This window comes from Hypomesus transpacificus, chromosome 19, assembly GCF_021917145.1.
Source record: "Hypomesus transpacificus isolate Combined female chromosome 19, fHypTra1, whole genome shotgun sequence".
NCBI lineage: Eukaryota > Metazoa > Chordata > Actinopteri > Osmeriformes > Osmeridae > Hypomesus > Hypomesus transpacificus.
Window position 1 is genome coordinate 7850851 of NC_061078.1, and position 18053 is coordinate 7868903.

Genomic DNA, 18053 nt, shown 5'->3' on the forward strand with positions numbered 1-18053 from the left:
TTTGAATGTTAAACTGTGACAGATTTGACTGAATAAGTAATAAAGTCCCATTTTCACAGCCATTTGTTTATTGTCAGGGGGAATGAATGGGCAAAACTCACAGGTAGAGACCCTCCTTAACTTAAACAAGAACATACTACCGGCTTATATATACTGTAAAAAAGTTACAAAATATTTGTACATCTCGATAACTGCGACAGGCTTCCGCTCCCTCTTCCTTCCTTTGAAATAAAGGGATGAGGGACGTGGCAGCCAGGGTTCAGGTCACTGTTGACGATCTGAGGGTTCACATCCCCCTAACCATGAGTCTCCTTGGCCATCACCACTCCCTGTTCCTGGAACAGCCCTGTGGGTTGCTCCTCCAGCTGGCCCCGTCCCACCCCAACCTCCCTCCGTAGACGCTCCAGCTCCTCCCTCTCCTCTCGTAGCCTCTCCCGTTCCACCAGCACCTCTGCCCTCTCCCTCTGCGCCTCTTCCCTCTCTCTCCTCAGGGCGCGGGCCTCCTGCTCCTGAGCTCGTCTCAGAGCCTCCAGCTCCTCCTTCTCGGTGGCGGCCTCCCTGGTGTTGGCTCGTCTCAGAGCGTCCAGGAGTTCCCTCTGCTGCTCCAGTGCCCGCGCCTCCTGCTGCTGCGCCTTCCTCAGAGCTTCCGTCAGCTCGCGCTCACGCTCCAACACACGCACCTCACCATCAAACATGTCTGTTGGTTTTTTCAATTAAGTTAACACTATAAGTAATGTTTATTCAACAATACAGTCATCACCTGACAGACGTGGACCCACCAAACTCACCTTGATATTTCTCTGACACTCTCATCTTCCCCATGGGCCTGGCTAGGCCCTCTTTGACAGGGGTGCTGTATGCACCTTTAGAGAGGCGTTTCTTGCTGTGACTTTCCATGCGCGCATGGGCGTCTGGGTGCTTCTTGGACAAGTGGCGATGCAGATTGCTGGTGCTGCTATGGTGCTGAATTTTCTCCAAGCATATTAAACACAGAGCTCGTTTCTGGTCCTCCAGGCGCTCATAGTGAGTCCATATTGAACTCCACTTCCGTGTCGATGGACTGGGACCACTCCCCACATGGCTCTGGGTTTCTGCAGTTACAACCTCACTTTGGCCCTCCACTGCTTGGTGCTCCGCCGCCTTCAGGATTCCGTTGATGGCGTTCGTTATGTCAGCTTCATTCACCGTGGTGATCTGTACTGGGTGGTCCTCCTCCAGCGCTACCTCCACTACAAGAAACATTGATAAGTCGTTTAGAATCCGTTTAGAACCAACTACAGTTCTAGTAACATACTAGGGGGTGGTCTTCTCAACCCCAAACATATCACTGCAACAGCCTGGGCCTTGGTTTAATAGCCTAGTAATGTATAATCACATCATTTAATAAAATACAGTCAGTCTAGGCCCTTTTCCAGGAGGAAGTGCATAACGTTATGGAAGACCTTGCTTCCACAATGGATTAATGGTTTAAAGGCGCAAAGATCGTACTAATGTCAGCTGCGATACATGGCTCGAAGCTGGCTGGGTAGGTTTCACACTATCGATACTCAGCGAGTGGTAAATGAACACAAAACCGCACTTTTGATAAAGCAACGGACACTCACTTACTAGAAGGACTAGTTAGCTGGCTAGGTTGCTAACCAGAAGTGTCTGGCGGGGTTTGGTGTTTTGCAATGGTAACGTTACCTACAATATGTAACCATACCAGAAGTGTATTCGTCTCCACTGTTTGTAATCATCGGTTCACTTTCGTCTCCTGTCCCACTGCTTGGCCTGATGTTTGTTGCCGCGTTGCTGAACTCTTTCGGGTGTTTGGTACGCATATGCCGGAGCATGTTAGTGGTATGCCCGTTGTAAACGACGATCTCCATGCACAACAAACAGTGTACTTTCTTCTCATTTAAAACCCTGAAAAATGTCCATACCACACTTCTTTTTCTCGGAGCCATTTTAGCTATCAGTTTACAAAATGACTGGTTGGCCTGTGTAGGAAATGTGTGGCTGCCCCCTATCGTAATGGTGGTATTAGCAGAACCAAATCTCGCTCTGTCCGACTACGGATGTCCACGAGACTATCCTCTCTCTGAACAAATGTTCCCAGCAAATATTCTGTAATTGAACTAGAACGTTGCATTTATGTACCCCCCAAATACAAATCTTTGAAAACAGAAGCCTGTCCTGTCACTTTCCTAATTAACACAGTATTAACTATGGAATGGATCAATTTAGCTAGTTACAAAGTGATTTTTCATATTGATTTATATATATATAATATATATAAACCCCCAGATATAACAATTCATAACACCACAGATATTCGCACTTCATCACATGGGATATACTTCAGAAGAAAATGGTGGGGATTTATTAATTAGAATAACACCAGTATAAGCACCAGTCTTGACAAAAGTCTCATGTTAAACAGTGATATCACCAGGGCAAAGTGAAGTATAATAGCTTAAACAAAAAATATAAATATGCGTCTTAAAACTCTGTACATCTTAATGTACTGAACATGTACTCATTAAATACACCAAACTAACTTTACGTCAGTAGAAAACAAACTAATTTCTTTAAATAAATACAGCTCAGTACAATCTTTCAAACAAATCCACTCAGGTATCCAGATATACACATTGGTTTCCAGAGCAGCTCACTTGTGTTATTTAGCAGAACTTTAATAACTTGTAAAACTGATAATTAAGGGCATAGTTCAAGTACTTTGAAGTCAAAAACTGCAAAACGGTTAGCTCAAAGACTTATCAGGTGATATATTCAAATGAGCATGCATATTAACTTTAACTCTAATGCCGTGGTCTTTGAAAGCAAGAAATTATTGGTTTCTGTGTGATATACACCTGAGTATGTTGCAATCATCATTTGCACTTAATGCAAGTACATGATTTACTAAATAAGCCAATAACCTTGTATCCTAAATCAGGATACTTCTAGCTCCCCACCTCTCTACCTCCAGCCTTATCATATTCACAGAAACAGCTGTTTCAATCCTACCAGTTCCAGGAAGATGGATCCTATTGGCTGCTGAGCTGATTATAGACATTGTTGATGTGAAGACCAGTGTGAGACTAAATTTGAATCCTTTAAACTCACTCTCCTAAGGAGACCAGTGGTTAGACAGCAATATGTAAATATGTGGCTATATTCAGCCAAGTCAAAGACACTAATCCAGACAGTGTACATTTGATAAAAGATTAGAAATGTAAACACGCAGTATACACAGTACACAACCCTCAGACTGAGCCTCTGTGTAGCAGTGAGAAAAGGAGGGTGGTCAGTTCTTATTTCTCTGGAGCGCCTCACACAGGTTGTGGTTGGGATCTGGTTCCTGGGTCATGACCTCCACGCTCTCCCACTCGCCACTGCGGCTCGACAGCTTCACAGCCTCCACCACTGTTTGTACATACAACCCATCCTCAAATGTCGCTGCCATAGCAACCGGCCCCCTTGCCCATGACCGGCGCTCCTCGTGTGCTTGGAAGGCGTGTCTCAGGGCTGTCACCATGGATCCTAGCCCCCGCAGGTGTGGAAGGGGGAGGTCCCGGCCCTCTGGCCCAACATCGCCACTCTCCCCCAGCAAGAGCTCCTCTCCACTGGCCCCGTTAAGCTGGCCATACAGCTCTGTTCCCCTGGCAACTAGCCTGCCTGCTGAGCCCACCACCATAACCTCATGCACAAAAGCCCCAGGCATGTTGAAGTTCAGTGTCACCGTGCAGCACACACCTCCAGGCTCGGAGCCAGGACCGGAACCAAGGCCAGAGCTAGCCTCACCCATCAGCATCTGGAAGAAGCAGAAGTCATCACTGGTGACCCGGCGAATGCCATGGATGGAGCTGTTCTGCCTGACGAAGGTGCGTAAAAGGCCGTGCACCCGGCGAGCCCGCGCCCTGGTCAGGTGACTCAGCAGGTCTATGATGGCGGAGCCAACTGTGTGAAGCCCGCCCCCTCCCATTAACTCCTCACAGGTCCAACCGTATGATTGGTCGAGGAGGCTGGGGCCGTAGACGCGCACGTCGCACACCTGCAGCTCGCCCACATATCCCTTGGCCAGGAGTTGGCGCATCAACACAAACGCAGGCAGGAAGCGGAGCGTGTTTCCCACCACACTCAGCAGCTGGGGGTAATAGAGCCCGGCAGTCACCATCTTGAAGGCGTCTACGGCTGTAGCAGCCTTCTCACAGACAACATTCTTACCAATGCCTGCAGCGAGAAAGGGGAGACAAGTGTTAGCAATGGCTACAGAGAGAGGGGGAGCTCTCTGATTTACACTGTGCTTGTGTCCATGTATGGGAGTAGACACATGACCCCAGCCTTGAGCCCCACCACAAGCCAATACAGTAGGAAAAAAGAACATGCAATTTGATTCTGTTCTTTGCCCCGCTGAGCTCAATTGGGCGGTGTCGGTTGATGGGGACCCACTCAGGAAGCAGGAAGTAAAGCAGGAAGCTGAAGTTAATGCTCAGGAATTCCACAAGATAAGGTGACCTCACCTCCTCTGACATCTCCACCACAGCTAAACAATGACATCTCCACCACAGCTAAACAATGTCAAAACACTTCAGGATGGGAGATAAATGGAAAACAGAGGGCGGCAAGACAGAATCATGAAGAGAAGCTGAAAATGCAATGATAGTGGTGGGCGTATCTGAAGTCAACCCACATCAGACCGTGACTGATTATGTAAGCCTAGGAGGAGGGGGCACGAAGACTGTACTTCCTGGGTGGGGCCCGACCCCAGCAAAACAGTGTGTTTGGTGTGTATGATAGAATATAGTATGGATGCCCATAATGGGGAATACAGGAAAGTTGTGTGTGTCCAGTGCTTGTTGTCCTACCCAGGGCTTTCACAGCGATCTGCCTCGTGAGTGGAGGCGGGATATAGATGCAGACCAGGTCAACATCAGGGTGCAGCAGGACATCGTCTGATTGGCTGGTGTGAAATGGAATGCCCAGCTCCTTGGCGAGAGAGCATGCCTCCTCCTCACTGCGGCCCCAGAGGGCGTGCACCTCGAACCCCTCTGATCGCAGCAGTGGGACCAGCACCCTCGCTGTGCTCCCAGTGCCGAACACACCAACGCCTGGCAACATGGCTGCTGCTTGGCTCTCGGCCCTCTCCACGACCAGCCTCACAACATTCACAGCATCCCAGCTGCCTCTGCTCCAGACCCCTCTTGCTGGCAGGCAAGGTGGGCCTTTTCTGGAAGATAAGAGAATTAACTGAATAATAGAACAGACAAGAGGAACACAGAACACACTGAATGACAGCATGTCACGTGCCTGATCAACCAGCTCATACTATCTGTAGTCTTAGAGGGAATGCTCCCTGCCACAGCCATAGTTAACATTCCTGCGAGGTTTCACTGACACACCCCAACACAAGCTCAAAACCAGCTGCCTGTGAAGAGTCTGGTATTGAAGGTGTCTGTTCTTTAGTGTGTACCTGTGAGATCTGACATTGATCGATACATATGCGGTTCATAAAAATATTCCAACTACCTGGGTAGAATAAACTGAACTAAGAACAAAGTACTCGAAAGATAGTATGGGGCAATGTTTATCTTAAGGAGAGATAAGGACAGGTTATTACGGGTGCCTGTGAGGTACAAATGAATGATAATACTCGTGTTGAAAAATGAACCGAATGCACTGCCCATCTGGCGATGGTCGTGAGCTCATTAGCATGTCAATAGAAAAAGAGAGGGTGCACCTGCCGAGTGACCACAAAGAACCTCATTAATTCATCACAACCACGTCGTACTGACGTTACCGACACATTCTCGCTTCCTAGATAAGCTTTAAGCTTAATCACATAGAATAAATATTAATGTCGCATTTTGTATTGCCGAAAGGCTAACAGAATGGCACTTAATACTTGTCCTGTCTGAAGAATCTAGCTAACTAGCCAACAATATTGATAGTGATGGTTAACTACAAACCTTATTTGAAATGCAAGTTTTAGGACAGAACAGAGTGAATGGTTGTATGAAGAATATTTCTGCTAAACAAGTAAAAAACGAATATTGGGTTAATTATTTGGTTAATCATTACCTACTTTTAGACTGCAAATACGCTAGCTAACCGGTTAGTTAGCTAGCTGGCGCCTCCCTCCACGTAGTAATCGCAGTTCTACCGTGCCCGTCTCCCTAGTTGAGAAGACTGCCACTGACAAAATGCCTGTACCATTAACTGGCTTGCAAAACCCCTTCAGATCAGGAATAAATCTAGTTTAATATATAAATAAAAGCCATACATAAAATACAACCGGTCCACGGAACTATTCTGATGCAAGTCTAACCTCGCTCATCCGTGTTTGATTCTCTGATGATCATTTGGCACAAATGCGGCTGCGCAGTCTCTTCCGACAGACAGAATTCCAGGCACGCCCATTTTCATCCGCTCTCTGACAACATCATTCTACATTTGACCGTTTATCTGGTTTTAGTCCCCCCCAAAATTCACAACTCAACCATCGACTATTACAAACATACACGCATACAACAAAGAAGAATACATTATATAAAATTAGACACGTTTTATTATATGATATCTGTTCCGATATAAAAGACAAACAAATAAACAACTCTAGGATAATATATGGTCACGGTTAACAACAGCAGCCTGATACATAATGCAGGCTGATGTCCTCAAGTCTTCAGACAGTTCTTCATCTCTTTTGTTTAGGAATAACCTGGTTCCCACTGGTTGCCACTGGGATAAGGAGCTTGCGATATTCCATTGGCAGGTATTTCTCTATCAGAACATTCACTGGTGTACATTCAGTCACAAAGCCTTGCCTAAAGAGAGGGAATTCACATTGGAATGAATCATTTGTGACAGATGTGAATACACAGAACTCAACAATGTATTGCTAATGTGGCTGTTATTACTTTTGCTTATTCTGTAACAGTGCACACAAAGTTACCCTACCACTTTTAGAATTACACCACCTGACTACCTTCAGGATGAAAAAGTGAACTGAACACACATATGCATGCACAGAAATGCGCACACAAACGACACAGACAACACACACACCTGCGCAGTAGAAGTTCCACATCTTCCACCTCAATGGTTTTCCTCTTGGCATGAGCAGCAAATGTCTCCAAGTCATCAGAGAGGCGATCAAAGTAGCGCTCCATTCTGAACAATCAATTTCACATATTAATTGAAATCAAACTTAATGTATCCAATCTCCTGAAATCACTTAAAGATCATTTGAAAAAGCCCATCATATCTGCTAGAAGGAAGGTAGTTTGCTGCTCAGTGTGTTATGAGGGGAGATAGCTGCTTACATCTCTTTGAGGACTGGGTAAACATCAGCAGAAACCTTGGTCTTGGCAAAGTGTTTGAACACACTCATGATGTAGCTTTTGGGGAGCCCAGAGTCTTTTGTTGAGGTAGCCCGCTTCTTCCTTGCTGCCTTGGGCTTCTTCCCCCCCACCGACACACTGGAGCCACACACACACACACACACACATTACTCCACACAACTGACTCATAACAAACCTCCCACCACTGATGAAGAAATGGTACATGATCTGAGGTGAGTTGTGACTTGCCTCGGCTGACTCTCTCTGAAGACAGTGGGTGTGGCTAGGGTGTCCAGGGACGGAGCTTTCCTTCTCTCTCTGACAAACGCAGGAGTCTTCATAGAGAGCTCTGGAACAACAGAGGGAGTTATCTCCACAGAACACACACACAAACCCATATCCATCTATCCATTCTACTGAAAAGCACATTAGGGTTTAAACCTTCACTCTCACTCCCATCCTCTCCCTCTTCTTCTTCCTCCCCCCCCTCCTCCTCCTCCTCCACCTGGCTCTGGGAGTGCAGTGGAGAGGAATCTCTGTTGGTGGTGTGGTACTCTGGTTCTGCAATCATCTCGAGTGGAGGCATGGAGTTCTCTTCCACATGACCAGGACTGTCCTCAGCTCCACTGGGACCCCCCTGTTCTGCTTTGTTTCCCAGGTGGTGCGGTGATGGAGAGACACTGCCCAGGGTAACTGTGTGGAGGTCTTGACTTTCTGATGCACCAGGCCCACTCTGCAACTCATTAGGCAGGTCTCCCTCAGCCCTCCGTCCAGCACCACCTACAGACATACCACAGTACCTTTACTGGCAGTTGAATTAATGAATCAGTCTCCAATGGAAACCGACCAGCAGCACAACATTATTAAAACCATAAACAGCACCAAAACATGTTACAATTAGCTGAGGATCATATGCCACTGATTGTAGAGGACTCACCTGGATTTGTTGGGTGAAGAGTCTCCCCCATGCTCTTATAGCCCCTCCCTCCTTCCATAATAACAGGCAGCTTGGCCCCACCTTCTGAACGGAACGCTCTTTGACTGAAGTGCTCTGATACCCGCTTCCCACCGTCTTCCCAGTCGCACTCCACTGCTGCTTCTCCTGTCTGAGACTCTGCTTCTTCTTCTCCGGTCTGAGACTCTGCTGCTTCTTGTTGTTGTTGTTGTTCTTCTTCTTCTCCTGTCTGAGACTCTGCTGCTTTTTCTTCTCCTGTCTGAGACTCTACTACTTCTCCTCCTGTCTGAGACTCTGGTGCTTCTTGTTCTCCTGTCTGAGACTCTACTTCTTCTCCTCCTGTCTGAGACTCTGGTGCTTCTTGTTCTCCTGTCTGAGACTCTACTTCTTCTCCTCCTGTCTGAGACTCTGGTGCTTCTTGTTCTCCTGTCTGAGACTCTGGTGCTTCTTGTTCTCCTGTCTGAGACTCTGCTGCTTCTTGTTCTTCTTGTTCTTCTCCTGTCTGAGACTCGGCTGCTTCTTCTCCTTCTTCTTCTTCTCCTGTCTGAGACTCGGCTTGGTCATTTTCTTCACTTGTCTGAGATGTTCCTGCTGCTTCTCGTTCTCCTCCTACTCCTGTCTGAGATCCTACTGCATTTTCTTCCCCTGTCAGAAAGTGTCCAAAATCCACTTCCTCTGTTTGTGATGCGGTTCCTTCTGGTCTCAGTGAGCCTCCTCTCTGCCCAGTTTCTCCAGACATCCTTTCCGTTCTTTCCTCTAGCTCCATCTCCTCTCCCTCCTGTTTATCCTTCACTCCCTCCAAGTCTCTCTGCATCTGAGTAGCGGTAACAGTGTCTTTATCCTGTGTGATGGTGAAGGTCTCACTCATGGTGGCAGGTTGGGCATAGAGCTCTGTGCTGCCAATGATATCACTTGTGAGGTCAGGGTCGTTGAGATCAGTCAGGTGCAAGGTGAAGCCTTCTTGCTCCACAGTCTCACAGTGAGACTGCAATCCAACAGACAAATCTGTCCGAGAAAGGTGAGACAAGCATTTTAGCAAATAACTGTCAAAAGCTTGCCCATTTTACTGCTACAGATAACGTGGGGCTGCTTGTAGCCCCACAGAACAGACCTAGAGGAGAAGGAGGGTGCTTGTAGAGTGTCTTACCTGGATGTCCACCTCTCTCTCGACCCTGAACGGCTGCATCAAATTCCTCCACATCGATTTTATGACAATGTTCTACCTTCCTCTGAAGACCCCTTATCTCAGGACGTTTGTCAACAAAGGGAGTTTTCAGACTTAGGGTGACAGAGCTAGAGAAGGCGAGGGTAAAATAATCCAGTTACATTCACTGCTGTCAACTTGGGAGATAACAGTTTAACGTCTTACTGACTCAGCACGGCTCACCAATCACAGTGTGGAAATAGAAACAGTCATAAGACACAAGAACGGCTAAGGCTGTGCAGCTTCTTACTTCAAAGAATTGGAAGACAAAGCTGAGAGGTCCTCTGCAGATTTTGCACCTTCCTGGTCTCCACCTGCCCACAAGTAACCCCCCAAACAAGTTACAGCTAATGTAGAGTATGCTGTTGTAATTGATAAATATACTACGTGTTGACTTTACCATCCTCCAGATGCCCCTCGAACGCTGTAACGTTAAGGCTCCGGCGTGGTCGCTTTCTACTCAGTGCTTTCACAGGGTTGCACACGTCCATCGTGGTCAAATCAGGCAAGTCCAGTCCTGACAGCCCAGTACTACAAGGAAGAAACAACACACCACACTCACATATCAGGGTTTCCCATAGCAATTTGCAGTTAAGGCGGCCGCCTAAGCAACACACGCCTGCCGCCTTAACTACGTTGTTGTACGTTGTGTTTTTTTTATTTTTTATTTTATGAGCGATATCCGCCTTGTTACTCTATCCAGTTTTCTCCCTTTCGTTCCAACGGCAGTCTCCCTTCTCTGCAGAACTTCGTTTTTTGAGAAGAAAAAAAAAAACCTACCAAAGTTGCCAAATATTGCGTGTGCTCACCTTGGACAGTTGCTGTTGAGACTGGAGTCTGCTGAAGGAAGCACAAGCTCCTTCCTGATAGGCCGGTCCTGTATGAGCAGTGATGTCTCTGGCTCTGATACCAAAGAGATGGTGGAAATAGCGCTTTGGCAGTGTATGCACACATAGTCCTCAATTCACCTAGCAACACTGAATGAGAAAAGCTCTGAGGTCATCAACATACCAGTTTGCAGAATGCCCCTCAGAAGGTGCCTTGGTGTAATGTCCTCGTCGTGGTACAGAAGTGAGACTGCAGTTGGGGTAGGTATGTTTACCTTCCTCACCACAGTAGACACGGTCCGCCTTTTATTGGGAGGCAACGACAGACTGGAAGTGCTCTGGAAAACATAGGTAGTATGATGAAACGCAAAGCCTGGACATGCCTGACAGTGGGGGGATGAGGTGGTAGCGGTGGGTTCATCAGATGATCATGTTGCTCTACAGTGCCTTACCTCACGCAGCTTCTGCTTCATACTGTGTCTTAAGGCCTCCTGGGGAGTCAGAGCTCCAGCTTCACTCCTCCTCAGCCTGGCACTATGTCGTGGGCCGGAGACCGGGGGCTGAGCCTTCGACGCCCTACTAGTAGTGTGAGTCAAGGGTCAGGACAGAACATCGGGGTTCTGGAGGCAATGTTGAGTGCCTAGTAGATATTTTGGATCTAAAATTACCGGGATACCGCACGACTTACCTGCGAGTAACGGGAGACCTGGATGGCTCTGCATGAAGGACATTTTTCAGGAGGATCCGAGCTGACAAGTCCTCGTCAACAGAATCCATTTCTTGTCAGACGAGGTCTGATCTGTTGAAGTGGTGCAGTGCGTAATGGTTATACTAGCCGACATACTGTATAATGCCAACTTACATATTTTGCCAATGAGAAAACAGATGTATAGGTTTCCATGTATTCATATTACGTAGACTTCTGCATTCGTCATACCCTTTAATTTCATTAGCCTCCAATATTATGAAACAACTGATCATCCACACTACTGTAGTAGCTAGCTCTAGTCATGTCATAATTAAACTGACTGGTTGGCTAACACCGTCATTACACTAACTCCTTTTGACGCTACCTCATCAAAACGCAAACGGCAATAGCATAATCGACGTAACTCAACTGAAATGTACAGTATACTGTAAAAAAATATATATATTGTTTTGAATCAGTACTAAAATGTTTGTAGCAGCTTACCCTGGCAGTTTTTTTGTGTTTATCTGACTCCCGCCTTTGAGTTCAAGTCTCTCTCGCGAGTAAATACAGGTTTTGAACGGAACTCTGGGAAATGTAGTTCTTAATGACAATGTGCTCTGGTTAACATTTCCTTCGAATACATGAATACTTGGTTAACTCATTTAGATACCATGATGTCCAAAATAAACAAATATATTTAGAAATATGTGATGCCTCCATAATGCAATATATGCGGAAGTATTTAAAAGAAATGTAATTGTATGCGTCGACAACCTGTTTATGAACCAAAACAGGAAGTTGTAAGCATTGTGGGACGTGTAGTTCCGCTTCAAGGCCGCTGAGCTGGATAACAACTCGAAGGAGAACGAAACAAAAATAAATTTGACCAAACTTCAAAATAATAAGGAACTAGTCTTCATTGCGTCTGAATAAAGATGCCTGGATTCACCTGCTGTGTCCCTGGATGCTACAACAACTCTCACCGGGACAGAGAGCTACGGTTTTATACATTTCCCAAGGATGCCACTCAGAGGGAGGTTTGGCTAAAGAATATCTCTCGGACCGGGGTGAGCGGTTGTTTCAATACCTTCGAACCTACGACTGGCCACCGAGTGTGCAGCGTTCATTTTGCTGGTGGAAGAAAAACGTACACCATTAGAGTTCCAACTCTTTTCCCGCTTAGAGGAGTGAACGAACGTAAGAGCCGCAGAGGAAGGAACAGGAAGGTGACCACAACAACCCCTGCTCCTCTTTCCAGTCCTAAACGTTGTTCCACTCCTGCTGGCAACATTGTCATCACCAACGTTGTTTCAAGTGCCCACATTGCAGCAGAAACAGCCGGGAGCGATACAGGTACCAATTCAAACAGCGACAACCCTGTGGTACAAATAGACCAGAACGGCGAATATATCGGCACAGCCAGTCTACCAGCTCAGGGAGACGGGACCTGCCTCAAAGCGGTTGTTTCTAGCTCTACTGACCTGACCGGGGAGACTTTATCTCCCATCGAGGCCGTGGCCGCTGCCCACCAACAAACAGTGCAGTACGTCAGCGTGCTTAGCAGCCCTCTAGACCACGCGTACTCGCTCACCACCGGCACCACTTCTGCTGAACTGTTGCGGAAACTGAATGAACAACGCGATATCATCGCGCTCATGGAGGTGAAAATGAAAGAAATGAAGGCGACCATTCGTCAGTTGCGCGTGAGCGAGGCCAAGCTGCAGGAGGAGGTGCGGGAGCGGGACCGGCTACTGTCCGCCGGTGCAGCTGCTGCTATGGCTGTAGTTGGTAGGAAGAAATATGAACAGTAATGAGTTTATATTAATGAGCTGTATGACCTAAGACTCAAACATGAGAAGACACCAAGGAATCCATGGACAGAGCCGCAAATCATCTTTTGTACAAAATGAGCGAAGACAATTTATTTTCAATAGTGCAGATAACTACTTCTTTGTATACTACCAATGGCACTATGTGTTGGCCAGCTAGTTGATAGTAATAATCCAATAGTTGCCTATAAACCTGACTCAGTATAGTCAAACTGTTATACAACATGCGAGCAGCCTTTCAGAAAATATGTTGAGGCAGATTGGCCTAACTGGTCTTGGAACTATGAATTAGGATTATGTTTGGTTGTATAATGACTTCTCTCCCCTCTAACTCCAGCACCAGTATGTCACCTCAGAGGCCATCCTCCACAACAAGGTTCTGCAGTGTACTTGACTGGGGAAGATTGGATATGGGCCTAATATGTATAATCTGGAGAGGTTCTGGTTCTGTCTGAGTTCTTTGTTCTTGTGAGGACATTCTGGCACCCAGAGACCCTGCAGCTCTTTCCAGGCCTCCTCAGAGTTCGACACCTGGTCTCACTGTTCAGCTGACAGCTATGACTACTTGTGATTAACGATTGTTCTGAAACTAAAACCATATCATTTTCAAGTAAATTTCTTTTTGGAAATAGCTCATTTTTGTGAGTATTTTTCTTTCGTTGCAGCATGGAAACCAATAGTCTCTCTACTATGAGCGTGATGTGTGTGTTACTGTGGAGAACTATTTGGTGATTCAGTACATGTACAAACATGTATAAACTCAGGCTTATTTTAATTTGAAGATGAAAGAACTAAGGATCAAGATTTAAACGTGACCAACTCGGGCACAGTAAGAAAGGACATCAGGACATTTACAGTAACAACTTGAATCCTGATTCCTGTAATGCACCTCTGTATCATGACCTGTAGAGGGCAGTGCGACGAAAGGTTTGGGAGCTGTGTTCTATTAAGGGCTCGGACCCTCCTGGTTTCCTGGGGGTTTAGATAGGACTGGCACAAGTCTCTTAGTGACAGGAGTCACACACCCTGCCTGAGGGTTCCTTCTCTTACAGCCCACTCAGGACCGTCCTCTGTTTTTATTGACCAATGTTTGTTCTAACAGAACTCATATTTTGATACATGAAACTGAAACTCTTTGCTGTGCTTACAGTCAAGGTTTGACAGGTAAAATGTGTGTTTTTAAAGTTTTTTTTTTTTAATTAAGGGTGAAAAAAACATGTCAACGTCTTTATCAGATGTTGGTTATGATAATAATGTGTTTATTTGAGAGATGCATGGATGGAGCGAGGGTAGAGAGTCCTGATCCTAATCTCATCTGGATTTAGTCTCTTCTCTCTGTAGAGTTACGTAAGGAGTTTATCCAGGGCTGTCAATCAAACATGCCCATCTTTTCTCTCCACCCTGTCTCTTCATTCCCATTCCCCCTCCTCCATGTCTCTTCCCCTATGTCTGCTGTCTGCATCAGCCTCATGTCAGGCCATTGTCTACCCCATTTGCAGCCTAATTATGTAACATGAGTCAAACCAAGTGTGAAATTGTGTGCATCATATTCATATCTGCTGCTTCAGCTCCGCATGTTATGAGAGGATGATACTAGATTAAAGCCCAACACCATGATGACGTCAGAGTGGATGTGTGTGTGTGTGTATATATATATATATATATATTATTGACAATCCCTTTCTCCAGTCCTCTTTGGTTATTGCATGACTATGGTAAGTGACTGCTGCACGTTCCCCCAGATGGGAAGTCTCTGTTAGGAAATAGGGCCAGCTACAGTACCTCTGTGTCAGCCTTATCCAGCTTACTGCGTTGATGGCTGTGGCACTATGAGGCCTGGAATCTGGGAGGCTTCCTCTGTTATCTATGGATAGAATGTGCATACTGCTTGTGGTCTTGCATGCAATCTAGCATGCAAACCCATTTGTTATACATATGCTCTTTCTGTCTATAATGCCCCTCCACTCTGTGAATGCATTGTCTTTTGGTTAGTGGGAGAGGACAGTGTGGCTTTTAGAACTGTGTTAACAGACAGGTGAACGAAGAATGTATGCTAAGCAGTATGGGAGGTATGTGTTTGTGAAAGAACAGACACAATTCCATGTCCTAATCCCTCTCACTCTGTCTAGTTGCTGTTGTCTGCCCCCACAAACACACAGCCATACCAGGTAAATCCAGAGGCATTCAGATTATTCAGTGGTTAATGGTTGTTTTAAGCTGCAGATTAACACTGAGATACCGTTCCTTCTGTGGGACTGAATCAACCTCTACAGCTGTGGAGCGGGGTTTATCTGCTAATGCATAGAGCTAGCCATCTGGGGTACAGAGAGGTGGGAGTTGGACACACACACACAGAGAAACATTAATTCCAGGTCTAATGCATTCCTGTATCAGTTTCATGCATAGGCAAGGGTCTTGCCCCCAACAAGGCTGCTTCTTTCAGGTAGAAGTGAGGCTTTCTCAGGTGGGCTGAGTGCACTAATCCACTCTGGGCTCTAATCCATTTGTTAGCTTCTCCCACAATATCCCGTAATATAACTCAGCCCAACCATATTTATTCCTGTAGGAACAGGGCAGAGTGACTGCCCTGATGCCTTTTTCAGAGAGTTATGTTTGGGTCTGTGTTAACAAGCTGTGTAAATGTTCATGAATGAATTTGTGAATGAAAAATGTCTCTGTTGTCTGCATTCTTTCAGGACCCTTCTCATAGATCAACCAGAATTCAGCACCATTTTCTGATGTGGTGTCCCATTCCCGAGACGACCAGACATGTTCGGAGGTTCTCTCTCCAACATCTAATCCATGCTGTTGTTCTACCTCGTCTCTGTGTTCTTAATACTAAAGGCCGGAAATGAGAATGCTTTAATCCAGTGTGCTGTGACGTGACTTTGGCCCCAGTCTCATGAGCTCTCTGTAGTCTGTCTTCCACCACTCTCCAACAAACACACATACACACATCCTGCTGTGCCCTCAGTGGTGAGCCTTTCCTCTCTGGGTTAATCCAGTGAGTGAGGCTGTTTGCTGTGCTGCTTTGGAGCTGGCAGGCCGATGATAGGACTCCTCCCGGGACACTGCCAGCACCACCCGCCCAGGGATTAGTCAACTGTGGAGGACATCAGTGTGCGCTGCTCTGTGGAGGACATCAGTGTGCGCTGCTCTGTGGAGGACATCAGTGTGCGCTGCTCTGTGGAGGACATCATTGTGCGCTGCTCTGTGGAGGACATCAGTGTGCGCTGCTCTGTGGAGGACATCAGTGTCTGCTGCTCTGTGGAGGACATCAGTGTGCGCTGCTCTGTGGAAGACATCAGTGTGTGCTGCTCTGTGGAGGACATCAGTGTGCGCTGCTCTGTGGAGGACATCAGTGTGCGCTGCTCTCTGGAGGACATCAGTGTGTGCGGCTCTGTGGAGGACATTAGTGTGTGCGGCTCTGTGTGGGGCTGTGTCTGGAGTCCCGTGGTCTGGTTGAGTATGAGGAGGCATCCCAGCTCCGTGACCCTGCTGCTTGTTACACTGTGTCTATGTAAGAACTTTTTACTTCCTTTGCACAGGTTATGAACGGTTCAAATTGCTTGTGATGGTTGTGACAAATGATTGGTTGGAAGCAGAGTGTGTGTGAGTGCAGCTCAGGAAATTTGTAGCTCAGGGAATTTCTAGTCCATGTTTCTTGACTTTAAGATATAGTTAGTTTATGCTCTTTATTTCATACTGTCTCTATGTTATGTCTGGAGAATTAATGCAGGTGCTCAACAACAAAATCAGACTGGGAACTGTAGAATAATATTTATTTTTAAATGTATTCTGAAATGAAAGAGAGTTGCTTAACAAGTTGCACTTATCCTAATGAGATACTGTGAGAGGCTCTTATCTTCTGAACGGCTGTGTTTGTGTGTGTGTCCCATCGCTCAGGGAGTTGATGGACATCTGGAGCATGTCCCCACTGGGGTTTGTGGTGAGGGGCCCCTTCTGGCTCTCATTAGAGGGAGCAATCACAGTATTTCATTTTCTGAATATCAGACATACATAACCCTTGTGTGCTGAGTAGCTAAGCTGCAACTGCCCCCCCTGGTGTAAAACTACGCAGGTACATGTTTGTGTTCTGAGCACCCACCTACCAGAAGGCAGGGCCACATTTGACAGTGACAGATAGGAGCATGACACAACTGTGTTGCAAAATGGAGCTTTGTGTTCTCATCCCAGACTAAACCCTGACCCGCTACGACAGGATTGTTTTGATATAATCTTTATACTCTATAATAGTGTGCATGCTGATCAGCGTGTGTGCGTACATTTGGATGTTTGCCAATACAGTTGTGCATGTGTGTTGTACAGATTTGACTGTGACTGATAATCCCAAACACACTAACATCTTATCTGAGAAACATGAATATACAATGACTTCTATCTATTGATGGCTTCCCTGCAGGTCTGACCCAGCAGGGCTCAGCTGCAGCCATCCCCAAATCATGTGCGTCCATCTACAAGAGCTTTGCCCAGTGTCTGGTCTCCCTGGGAGACAGCCTCGGGGGCTCACAGGACGACCAGAACACGCAGGACATTGACACAGTGTGCAGGTGAGCCCGCCCTGCTCCCTTCCCTTTGACACTCTTTTGTAGGTGATCTTGTTTGTCCTGTTACTGTTAAGAGTTTCCCCACATCTCTTCAAATTGTGCTCCAGGACCCTTTGTCTCATGTGGTAATCTCTGTCTCACTTTGTCATCTGATTCTTTTCTCCTCAGGTCGTGGGATGCGTTCCATGTGTGTGCAAACACAGCGCTGGCTGGTTGCCCCGGAGATGCGGCAGGTGTGTGGGAATCTCTCAGACAGGAGTCCAGGAAGACACAGTTTTCTGGAAACCTCTATGACCTGTGTGCGAGCCTCACAACAGTCGCCCCCAGCACCATTCCGGCCCAGAGCCCGCCCACGTCAGACCAGACCAATCAGGAAACTCTGAAAGGACACACACAATGCCATAGACCTGCTGTCACTGTGTTTCTACTCCCAGCATGTACATCTCTGATTCTCCTGCTCTGGACCTAGCCCTCTGTGCTCAGGGAGCCCACTCGTCTGACACAAACACACACACACACAAACACACATCCCTCCCACACACAAACTCTTTTACAGGGATTAATTTTAAAAAGAACGAGATTTGAGAAGTAATGCCTTTATTTTCATTTCTAGGAAGAGTGCCACCCGCTGTTGACATGAAAAACCATACA

At 46.6% G+C, this 18053-nt stretch overlaps 5 protein-coding genes across 11 annotated transcripts; 2 read left to right on the plus strand and 3 right to left on the minus strand.

The window, feature by feature from the left end:
* Positions 1–50: 50 nt before the first annotated feature.
* Positions 51–2001, minus strand: LOC124481767 (stress response protein NST1). 2 transcript variants are annotated; one of them, XM_047041972.1, is made up of 3 exons: positions 1691–2001; positions 789–1229; positions 51–697 (listed from the first exon to the last, which is right to left on the minus strand). In XM_047041972.1, exons 1-3 carry the CDS (start codon positions 1947–1949, stop codon positions 297–299), a joined length of 1101 nt encoding a protein of 366 aa, XP_046897928.1. In that variant the 5' UTR covers positions 1950–2001; the 3' UTR covers positions 51–296. The 2 variants fall into 2 exon arrangements, with proteins under 2 accessions (XP_046897928.1, XP_046897929.1); XM_047041973.1 differs by having other exon boundaries at positions 1706–1999.
* Positions 2002–2337: 336 nt separating this feature from the next.
* On the minus strand, positions 2338–6346 carry gfod2 (glucose-fructose oxidoreductase domain containing 2). Of its 2 annotated transcripts, none has more exons than XM_047041970.1 (3): positions 6071–6346; positions 4854–5215; positions 2338–4218 (listed from the first exon to the last, which is right to left on the minus strand). In XM_047041970.1, exons 2-3 carry the CDS (start codon positions 5104–5106, stop codon positions 3293–3295), a joined length of 1179 nt encoding a protein of 392 aa, XP_046897926.1. In that variant the 5' UTR covers positions 5107–5215; positions 6071–6346; the 3' UTR covers positions 2338–3292. The 2 variants fall into 2 exon arrangements, with proteins under 2 accessions (XP_046897926.1, XP_046897927.1); XM_047041971.1 differs by having other exon boundaries at positions 6067–6346.
* Positions 6347–6535: 189 nt separating this feature from the next.
* Positions 6536–12572, minus strand: cenpt (centromere protein T). 4 transcript variants are annotated; one of them, XM_047042071.1, is made up of 15 exons: positions 11780–11895; positions 11507–11590; positions 11003–11113; positions 10767–10893; positions 10499–10652; positions 10297–10390; positions 9888–10018; positions 9738–9801; positions 9431–9576; positions 8266–9288; positions 7770–8108; positions 7578–7677; positions 7311–7466; positions 7054–7158; positions 6536–6812 (listed from the first exon to the last, which is right to left on the minus strand). In XM_047042071.1, exons 3-15 carry the CDS (start codon positions 11089–11091, stop codon positions 6683–6685), a joined length of 2658 nt encoding a protein of 885 aa, XP_046898027.1. In that variant the 5' UTR covers positions 11092–11113; positions 11507–11590; positions 11780–11895; the 3' UTR covers positions 6536–6682. The 4 variants fall into 4 exon arrangements, with proteins under 4 accessions (XP_046898027.1, XP_046898030.1, XP_046898028.1 ...); XM_047042074.1 differs by lacking the exons at positions 11507–11590; positions 11780–11895 and adding an exon at positions 12487–12572 and having other exon boundaries at positions 10767–10890; XM_047042072.1 differs by lacking the exons at positions 11507–11590; positions 11780–11895 and adding an exon at positions 12487–12572.
* Positions 11918–14953, plus strand: thap11 (THAP domain containing 11). The gene is made up of 2 exons (XM_047042075.1): positions 11918–12793; positions 13172–14953. Exons 1-2 carry the CDS (start codon positions 11941–11943, stop codon positions 13252–13254), a joined length of 936 nt encoding a protein of 311 aa, XP_046898031.1. The 5' UTR covers positions 11918–11940; the 3' UTR covers positions 13255–14953.
* On the plus strand, positions 13918–17885 carry nrn1lb (neuritin 1-like b). 2 transcript variants are annotated; one of them, XM_047042076.1, is made up of 4 exons: positions 13918–13998; positions 14964–16354; positions 17258–17405; positions 17571–17885. In XM_047042076.1, the coding sequence occupies exons 2-4, from the start codon at positions 16303–16305 to the stop codon at positions 17869–17871; spliced, it is 501 nt and encodes a 166-aa protein (XP_046898032.1). In that variant the 5' UTR covers positions 13918–13998; positions 14964–16302; the 3' UTR covers positions 17872–17885. The 2 variants fall into 2 exon arrangements, with proteins under 2 accessions (XP_046898032.1, XP_046898033.1); XM_047042077.1 differs by lacking the exon at positions 13918–13998 and having other exon boundaries at positions 14986–15002; positions 15531–16354.
* The last annotated feature ends 168 nt before the right edge of the window (positions 17886–18053 follow it).